The sequence below is a fragment of the Bombyx mori genome, chromosome 28 (assembly GCF_030269925.1).
Source record: "Bombyx mori chromosome 28, ASM3026992v2".
In the NCBI taxonomy this organism is placed as follows: domain Eukaryota; kingdom Metazoa; phylum Arthropoda; class Insecta; order Lepidoptera; family Bombycidae; genus Bombyx; species Bombyx mori.
This window is the reverse complement of record NC_085134.1, coordinates 5,269,599-5,280,016: the sequence shown is the minus strand read 5'-3', so window position 1 is coordinate 5,280,016 and position 10,418 is coordinate 5,269,599. Positions and strand designations below refer to the sequence as shown.

At 37.4% G+C, this 10,418-nt stretch overlaps 1 protein-coding gene across 13 annotated transcripts in view; it reads right to left on the bottom strand.

The window, feature by feature from the left end:
- The window catches only part of LOC101738650 (multiple C2 and transmembrane domain-containing protein), a 133,072-nt gene that overhangs the window by 37,826 nt on the left and 84,828 nt on the right, over nucleotides 1–10,418 (bottom strand). For 5 of the 13 annotated variants that reach the window (XM_062676790.1, XM_062676803.1, XM_062676798.1 and 2 more), the window contains 4 exons: nucleotides 9,943–10,034; nucleotides 6,748–6,859; nucleotides 4,993–5,147; nucleotides 2,331–2,522 (listed from right to left, as the gene is read on the bottom strand). In XM_062676790.1, coding sequence (XP_062532774.1) covers nucleotides 2,331–2,522; nucleotides 4,993–5,147; nucleotides 6,748–6,859; nucleotides 9,943–10,034 — 551 coding nt within the window. Of the gene's footprint in view, nucleotides 1–2,330; nucleotides 2,523–4,992; nucleotides 5,148–6,747; nucleotides 6,860–9,942; nucleotides 10,038–10,418 lie in introns of all 13 variants that reach the window. The other 8 variants (XM_062676795.1, XM_062676804.1, XM_062676794.1 and 5 more) reach the window with 3 other exon arrangements.

Genomic DNA, 10,418 nt, shown 5'->3' with positions numbered 1-10,418 from the left:
TATTTGAGATCGCCACAAATATAATCTGTGACAAGATAAAATTACCGCGAAAAGAAATATTAAAATAGCAACTTTTTTACTGCCTAAACAAATTAATTCACAAAGTAAGTAGTTTAAACGAGCTAGATTATACTTTGCTATTGTGTTTGACCCCGCATTATCGAGGGTTGAAGGAGGCCGACCGCCCCCAGAGACTGAAGGCTAAAGTTTTACGAAAAACCGCTGAAGACGTACACGGCCTATCTTTCATCTCATGAATGCCTCACAGTTCACTTAAAACCAAATGATGGGACCGCGGATTGGCGCGAAAACCACAAATTACGATTACTTGTTTCTGTCACCAGCGGCGTCTGAACATATTAAGTGTATAATCTATGGCGTCTGAAGGCGCAATCAAAGGTTCTAATTTCAAGCGTATAAAGATATTAAATATGGCATTCATTCGGTATATACAACTGAGTCACTCATAAATCACATTATTCATTGTGCTCGTAAAACCTGAAATGGTTTTGTTCTGGTGTGGCGACGTGCGACGTGTTTTAGTTGTTTCGCTGATAATAATTAGTTTGTTTATCTATAAAACATGTCATAAAGACGATTCTCAATTAAAAATTAAACCTTTAATGACTAGGAGTGTATAGCTATCTTGACAACTTTAGATTTATGTAAGAGTGATGGTGGTAGGACCTCTTGTGAGTCCGCACGGGTAGGTACCACCGCCTTACCTACTTCTGCCGTGAAGCAGTAATGCGTTTCGGTCTGAAGGGTAGGGCAGCCGTTGTAACTATACTGACATCTTAGAACTAATATCTCAAGGTGGGTGGCGCATTTACGTTGTAAATGTCTATGGGCTCCAGTAACCACTTAACACCAGGTGGGCTGTGAGCTCGTCCACCAATCTAAGTAATAAAAAAAAAATAGAAAAAAGAGTAATATTTTTTCTGCCTTATTCGTATCTTCCTTATCTTCTAAAGTCTATGGCCCTCCTCGCTGGTAAAAACTGACAATGTTCGCTGGCATGCCTATACTTAAAGCACTACAGACTGCCGAAGATTGTGACACGTGGTGGTCAAAGAACACTTCAAAAGAGTCTTCAAACTAGACACGACCTTCAAAAATTATTAGACTGACTCGGTACAAACTGGTGTATTCAACGCGGATATTTTTCCACTAGCTACAGAATCATAAAAGAGTACTTCAACATAATTTATTTACTAATTCCATATTTCCCCACGCATCGATTAAGTCACAGTTTCTGAATACCTACGTCTAAATTAATTTTTATCATTAAACGTTCCAAATTTAGGAAAAAAAAAAAACAAACAAACCTCTTCAAAGTTATTGTTTCGAAACATCTCTAAATACAGACGGCTATGTTCGTGATTTCACACGCCAGAGGCTTTTGGGTGGGCGTCAGCTGATAAGATTGTATGACGTAAAACTTTGACCGCCACTAAAAAAGTGTGAAAAAAATGTGGCACATTCTTTTTTTACTTTTATCATCCGGTTGTTATATTTTTATTCTACCTCAGTATTATACTAGAAAATAAGGGGTTTTATTTGGTATTCGCATCAACGATTCGATGTTATTAATTAAACTTCAATTAAGTTTACTGCATTCCAATAGTTGAATAAGTAGTTTTGTTATGATATTTTTTCCAAATTCTTAAATTTATATGTCTCTCCTGTAAAGTTTCAAAAATGTCGCTTAAACATAATAGCTTTTATTATTACCGACGTTTCTTTGAAATGGTCGATAGTGTATTTCTTTAACCATGCCTAAAAATGGAACATAAAATTTAATACCATTTCACACTATCGTATTGAAGTAACTGATGCAGCTAAGATCCACCTTCTGAGCGGTGAATGCACTCTTCGCTAAATAACTTAAGTCATGTATGTAAATTTTTTCATTTATTTTTTTATTTATTGGGTGGACGAGCTCACAGCCCACCTGGTGTTAAGTGGTGACTGGAGCCCATAGACATTTACAACGTAAATGCGCCGCCCACCTTGAGATATAAGTTCTAAGGTATCAGTATAGTTACAACGGCTGCCCCACCCTTCAAGCCGAAACGCATTACTGCTTCACGGCAGAAATAGGCGGGGTGGTGGTACCTACCCGTTCGCACTCATATGAGGTCCTACCACCAGTAAAATTAAATTTAAATTAATGGCTACAAGCTATCGATAGACATCAGCTAGTCTCTGAAATGAAGAAACAAAGAATGCTACAACTGAAAAACCTCTTTCTCTTTCTTCAATCTTTAAAGTATTTTCTAAACCAGAATAAATCCGATATACACATACGCACACATACAAACTCTTACCTGATCCTTGTCTTCCTGTGATTTTGGCCAAAGAGTAACGTTCAGAACGATTTCTCCCATATCCTGGTGCGGCTTGTTCGGGTCTCTCAAGCAAAGGACCAGGTCTTGCATCCTTCCGAGCTCTAACGCTGTCAGGTCTAGATTGCACGAGCCCATGAAATCGTCTTGCAGGCCCCAATCGTAATCGAAGACCTGAGGGGAGATTCGAATTAATCAAATTACCACTTTTTACCCATAATAATTCGACGCTTGAAAGGCAAACGTGACTAAGCGACAATGCGTGAACTTTACAGTAGACTAATTTAAAGTTGAAATACCTGAAAAAAATCTATTTTTACGAATCTAGCTGTAGGATTAAAATCATTTTAATAGACCTTGAAATATTTTTTTTTGCGCATCGAATATGGTTATTGCCTATCATTTATGTACAAAGCAGTTATTGTCGCTTAGTCACGTTTGCCTTTCAAGCGCCGAATTATGTATATATATTAAATTTCACATTTGTATTAGTTGAGGAATGATAGTATAATTAGAATCAGTTATCTATACTAATATTATAAAGCTGAAGAGTTTGTTTGTTTGAACGCGCTAATCTCAGGAGCTACTGGTCCGATTTGAAAAATTCTTTCACTGTTAGATAGCCCATTTACCGAGAAAGGCTATAGGCTATATAACATCGCGCTAAGACTGATGCAAGTCGGTTAAAAAGTCGTGATTTTGGTAAAATAACTCCTTAACATTCAATTATTCAAAAATATTTTCACTTTCTACGTAAATGAAGAGGCGGGTAAAATTTAGCGTTATGCCAAAGTAACTATTCCACGCGGACAAAGTCGCGGGCAAAAGCTAGTTATCTATATAAATAAACAAATTTTAAAAAGTATCTCACGCGAATGACTCGCATTGTACAAATAAATGATACTTGTAAATCAGTTAGCGGTGGATACTCGCCAAGTGGGGTACTTAGAATTTAGAGACTCATTTGAAATCAATTCTACCTCTTCAAGCCTTAAATATTCAATTTTATTCATGCTATGAGAGCATCGTGTTTACTTTGAATGATTATTGTAGACGATACGATGTTTTCGCTTCAATTCTCTGACCAGATGAACGAATTACAGACTGAATGAAGTCATTCTGAATTGAAAATTAGGGTCCTTAATTGAGGCAGGGATTTAATCAAACGTAATTATGTTGGCCTGTTACTCTTTCGACTCGAAATTTACTTACACATCAAGAGCGTTTAGCAAATGAAATGTAATTATGTTGCCTCATAAATATTGCAGTCGAAAATTCAACAGTATAGCGCATCTGTTTAAAAAAAAAGCCCGAAAGCCAAAACCCAGGGCTGTAACGACAAAAATAATAAAGTGGTATCTACATGTATATCTCTCAATGCGCCCTATTAGCCGTGAATCTTCGTACTACTACTAGATTACAGCGTTAGTATCTGTGTACTCATTTACCCGGGGGTAGCTTGTTACCTCGGGGACCGGTTGTATGTGCAATCAACCCGACTTAGCCAGAAAGGCAACACCGACAAACCCCGCGGTCCCAAATCATTGTCTCAAATCCGCGGTGGCAACACGATTTTTACCGATTCTGCTGCCTGTGTCTTTTATAACTTTTTTTTATTGCGCTTGTAGGTAGACGAGCATACGGCCTACCTAATGGTGAGTGGCTATGTCGCCCATGGACTTCAGCAATGCCAAGAGCCTCGTTTTAAGAAGGACGTGTCATAGCGCTCGGGAAACACCGTGTAGGGGAGGTCATTCAAAAACCGGATGGTACGTTGCAAAAAAGATCTCTGGAAACGCACTGTGGATGAACGCAGTTGTAGTATGGATGAACTCTACTCCGGTGGCGGGCGTTGTGATAATAAAATCGAGATGATGGAATCATTTCAAACAATTCCTCAGAGCACTTAACTCGAGCATTTTAAGAGCTATAAGCCAGTCTGCCCGAAAACACTTTTTTTTTTTTTTCAGTAGGAAATCGCCGATCTTCCGCCCTTTTCTGGGGATACTGGGCGGGGTATGTCAGAGTCGAACTGACTAAAACCTCCTGTCGCTCAACAACCAACGTCCAAACCTCGCATGAGACAGAACTCATGACAAGGCAAAGGGGGGAAAGTGAAGCGTTTAGTGCGGAGCACATCTCTCCCATCACCCTCCCGCTCGGGACGCCGGACTGGCGGTCGTCGGCGCCACGACCACCAGCCCTCTCGGTCGGCAGACTGTCCGAAGCCCGCCTAGATGGCGCCGGTTAGAGTGGGTGCCCGAAAACACTAATAAATAAATCTTATACCTTTAAGCGAGCAATTGTTGTTGTATATATAGGTATATACATAATCTGAATCTCGGAAACGGCTCCAACGATTTTCATAAAATTTAGTATACAAGGGATTTGGGGGGCGATAAATCGATCTAGCTTTTCAGAAAATGGTGTATTATTCGTGTTTTCAATAATCAACTTTCTGACTCTTCTCGACATCTATTGGCGAATAATAATATCATTTTTTGAGAGCAACTAACTGCTTTAAAGACACAATAACACTAAAGCTATTTCAGCAGGTGGCGTTGTTAAGGCACCCGAAAGCAAATGAAAGTTTGGTTGAACGAAACAAAAAAAAATCAGAACCTCTGTCATCTTCTCGTCTCACCTTAATCTGCACAGGCTGGAAGGGATCTTCAACCGGCACCGTAAAACATTCATCCCAAACAGGATTCAGATCTCTGTAAACTATTCTTGATTTGTGCAATAGTCTTCCGCCGGCTTTGAATTTCACGTACGGGTCGCTTGTTCCTGATAACAATCCTGTTTTTGGAACCCACAAAAACCCAAATTAGATAAAAAGCCGAAATAAATCAGAACTCTAGAAGCCAGCTTGAGGATACTAGGTAGCTAGACTAGGTATCGCTTTTGCTTGCTACTAATAGCACGATGAGTATTGTCGATTGATCTTTAAGATATTCGTAAAATATTTTCAGCTCTTAGGAGGACCAGTGGAAAAACCAAATTAGACACAAAAATACACTAAACATATACCATATATGTATGTATATTTACTTAAAATATCAATTTTTGGCGTCGCATTATTGCTAAGGCAACAATATTGCCCCAATTTAGTTATGTAAATGTGACTATAGTAATATATTAATTACAAAGTCTTATATTACTTAGACCCAACAAGAAAGTGGACCCTTAAGTGATCAATCGTATTCTTTTGATTTATTGTTCCCAATTACTAGTAGTTCCAAAAAAAAAAAAATTTGAACCTATTAGATATCTAAGCTATACTAGTTAAAATTGTAGTAGATACTACTTAATATTTGATGTGTTTTCAAAGTGAGCCTTGTAGCTTAATTTGGATTCTAAAAGCCGAAGCCAAGCGGTTGGGTAATAAATTATAAATGTAGATAAATCAAATAACGTGCAAAATAATAGCCAAAACATTGTGTAGTGTGTTTATGAGGATGTGTAGTGAAGCAAATATGTTAATTTTAAAATCATAACCACTTTCTTCTTTTTTTACCTTTCCTTTTTCTTCACATTCTTAGGAACACGTAACATTTCAAAATTAAAATTCTTTTTTATACGAAATTTTTATTCGAAGATAGATAAAAAAAAACCTATTTAATATTTATTCTATAAATTATATGCGATTTTTTTTATTTTTTTTTTATTACTGTAGGCCGAAGTGTCTTCGTCCAGCCTGAGGCGGGCCAGCAGACGGACGAGATTAACAATAACATTTGAATAATAAAAGAAATTGTGTTTTAAGTTTATAATGTGGAATGCCTTGGTGTTGCCTGTGCAGATGCAGTGTTGCTGTTGAAATTAGTTTAATTAGAAATAATAAATAATTTTAATTAGAATTTTTTTAATAATACTAAACAATCAATAGTCAAGTATTAGCTGTGACATGACTACTCCTAAACAAATTTCTTTGAATGGAGTTTAAATCCGTAAAACTTGCAAATAAATAATACCTAATTGATATTAGATTCTAATGATTGTCAATGCTTGGATAAGACATCTTACTTTTCCAATTATTTAAACCAAAAGTTATTTTTTATTATTCTTATTCTTTATTATCTACTTAATAGAAGACTTGATATTTTATTTTTTATTTTTATTGTATTACACGAACATGAAAGTTATCTAGTGCAAGTGTGTGTGTTCTTTAAGTGGAGTAATATGTAATGAGGATCTACTTTTTTGGAGACATTTCATTATAAAAATGAAGTAAGTATTTAAAAATATCGTAACACATTCTCAACCGCTAGATTGTAGTATTAAAATCACGGAGCATCTAGGAGTCATAAAGTTTTTTTTTGTTTGTTTTTATTCCAAAAAAGTGTATACTCAAACGCACGTGTGTGTGTGTGCGTTCATCTCTCAAATGTCATTTTACCATTTTTGTCCATTGCCAACAGATTTTGTCCTCTTTTTAAATGAACCCTCAGTTGGAAGAAGGCGTACTGCCTAAGATGTTGCTCTCTAAGCCTTTGTGTTTCGTCTTGTTCCTGTGAACGCAATAAATGCTCTTTACTTTGAAAATACAATGATTAAAATAAGAATAAAACTTGTTCAGGAAATCGATGGTTCCGTGACCTTTAAAAACATGAAACAATGAATTTTGTTTTTAAACATGTGACATTAAAACCCCAAAACTGCTTAAACAAAAATGTAAATATAAAATTCACAACCACGAAATGTTGAGTTGCTTAAACAGCGCCTTCTTAAGTTTTATAGCAACTTCGATAATTTATTGCTATTCTTAATACACAGGGATTTGTTTAAATTAGACATTGCTGCATAATAGTCGATTTATAAATAACCCGTTATATTATTGTGTAAGTTTCACAACTTTTATTTTTCTTTTACCGAAACATCACATAATTTTGACAGTTTATTAGACACATATGACTGTTGCTTGATTATGCATATTATGTATTGTTACGCGCTAGACATTCCTAGAATTATCGAGAATATTCCACACAAGTCAAGTATTGTATGTTACCGCTATCTGACAATAGATGGCGTTGTACTTCTCGATATTGCTCGATGTTACGAGTACCTTTGTTTTTTTTATTGCTTAGATTTGTGGACGAGCTCACAGCCCACCTGGTATTAAGTGGTTACTGGAGCCCATAGACATCTACAACGTAAATGCGCCACACACCTTGAGATATAGTTCTAAGGTCTCAGTATAGTCACAACGGCTGCCCCACCCTTCAAACCGAAACGCATTACTGCTTCACGGCAGAAATAGGCGGGGCGGTGGTACCTACCCGTGCGGACTCACAAGAGGTCCTACCACCAGTAATTACGCAAATTATAATTTTGCGGGTTTGATTTTTAATGCACGATGTTATTCCTTCATCGTGGAAGATATTCGTTTCAGCGTTTCGGCGATAGATGGCGTTACTCTTACCGGCGTAACAATATATCTTCTTCTATCTTTCAGCCCACAGACGTCCCCTGCTGGAAATATTATAATTTTGCGCCATGTTTACGTTAAATCCATCGCATTTATTGGGCTATTGAAAAAAAAACCGCCAATTGTTCAATACCTTAAATAGTCGTAAGATAAAGTAGTAAATTGCTAAAAGTAGAAACGATAGTAATATTTAATTAGTAGGTTTGTACAGTTTATTGAACAAACAGATTTTTATTTTTTGTTTTTAGGAGACGAACTCATTACCCTTCTGCTGTTAAGTAAATACTGGAGCCCCTAGAGATAAGTTTTAAATGTCACTATTATATTACAATGCCTGCCCCGCCTTTCAAACCGAAACCCATTACAGCTTCACGATAGAATTCACACAGACGCTCTACCACCAGTAATTACGCAAATCGTTTCATCATTTTTATTACGCGATGCTATTCCATCACCGTGAAAATAATTATCAGAAACAAGAACATTACATAACAAGCATGGAAGAAAATTAAAACCCATAACAAAATCCGATTCTAATTGTAAAGGTTTTAGCCTCACACAGCTCAGCATGACGGGGCCGAGCTGGTCCAATGTTGATAAAAAAATAATATCCAACAAGACAGCGACAAAATTAGTCCAAACAGCTGTACACTACACAATAAAAGGCTCAGACCGTATGAAGCTAAGTTTTCATCCTACTTAGAAAGAAAACTTTCCATCGCGAAAGATACCCATGCTCTGTTTGTGTCTTGAATGGGTATTAGCATTCGCATTTCGTAGGATAAACTTAATTATCTATTTATTTATCAGGGGTGGCCAGCTTGATTAGAAACCAAGATCTTCTGCTTATTAACAAAGCCCTCTGCGATCTGCCAATGAAAGCAACTATTTCTTAGAAACTACTTCTTGTTTTTTTTTAATTATTTTTCTTATTGCTTAGATGGTTGAACGAGCTCATGGCCCACCTGACATTAAGAGGTTACCATAGCCCATAGACACCTACAACGTAAATGCTGCCACCAATCTTGAGACATAAGTTGTAAGGTCTCACTTTTAACTACGGCTGCCCCACCCTGCAAACCGTAAACGCATTACTGCTTCACGGCAGAAATAGGCAGGGTGGTGGTACCTACCCGTGTGGACTCGCAACACGTCCTACCACCAGTAGGTTGCGTTTTTCTTGCGTAACGCTGTAAGTTCTATCTATTTATATTTATTACCTTGTCAGTACGCGACTAGACTGCTATATATTGTTACGCCGCCTGTAAGAGTAACACCATCTATCGCCGAATAGCAGAAACGAATATCAAAGGAACTATTAACATCGAGAACGCTCGATAAGTACAACGCCATCTATTGTCAGATAGCGGAAACACACGTCGAAGCTATTCCACTTGCCCAGAATGTTCTCGATAAATCTAGGGATCTCTTATCGATTATAAAAGCGTTACAGAGATAGCACGAAGTCAATTAGTAATCGGAACTACTCGAAGCGAAACAGCGAACGGATTACCTGAAGCGAAGTGGAAGAAGCGAATTGAGAATTTTACAGTGCTCGTTAAGTGTTCTAAGAGTTAATGCAGTTTTAAATTGTACTTCGTTAGAATATTTATTTATCCCGAATTGCAGCGCGTAAACATATCATTAGATTTTTTATGGATGCTGCTAACAGTGGCGTCCTAAACGCTGAGAATGACGGATAATTGAATATGTTACGAAAAGTGCGTGGCGCTACCTAGTTCAGTCTTCAACCCCGAAATTAAAACCCAGTTTGTTGTAATCTAATAATGGCGCACCCTTTTAAAAGGCTATAGAAAATAAAAACAGATTTAGTGACGTCAAATTTTTACTGGTGGTAGGACCTCTTGTGAATCCGCACGGGTAGGTACCACCACCCCGCCCATTTCTGCCGTGAAGCAGCAATTCGTTTCGGATTGAACGGTGGGGCAGCCGTTGTAACTATACTGAGACCTTAGAACTTATATCTCGAGGTGGGTGGCGCATTAACGTTGTAGATGTCTATGGGCTCCAGTAACCACTTAACACCAGGTGGGTTGTGAGCTCGTCCACCGATCTAAGCAATAAAAAATTTATTTTTGCAATAAATACACCGTTTCCATATGGTAATTTAGTCGAGGTGCTAAATCAGATAACAGTAAACCTTACCAACTGCATTAATTCTGGCGGAGGTCTCGGGTGGTGGTGGGGAGTGCTTGACGTCGATGGAGCGGGTTCCGTCGACACTTGCCTCGACAAGTCTGCTGACAAAAGACCACTTGAGTTAATTGGTGTGCGATCTTTTCGTAGCAACACAACGAAGTTTCGACTTTAAGGGTCTTTTTGTTTGAAAATCGTTGGTATTTTAAATTCACGATTTAAGCGATGTTTAATAATACAACACAAACGTAAGACAAATTTTGTAATCTATGTATTTATACATATAAAAATGAATTGCTGTTCGTTAGTCTCGCTAAAACTCGAGAACGGCTGCACCGATTTGGCTAATTTTGGTCTTGAATTATTTGTCGAAGTCCAGAGAAGGTTTAAATATGAAAATGCTCGGAATTAAATAAAAATAACAATTTTGTTTGTCCTTTGATGTGTCCCCCATCGGACGGATTCCTTTTGTCTTTTATTTATCG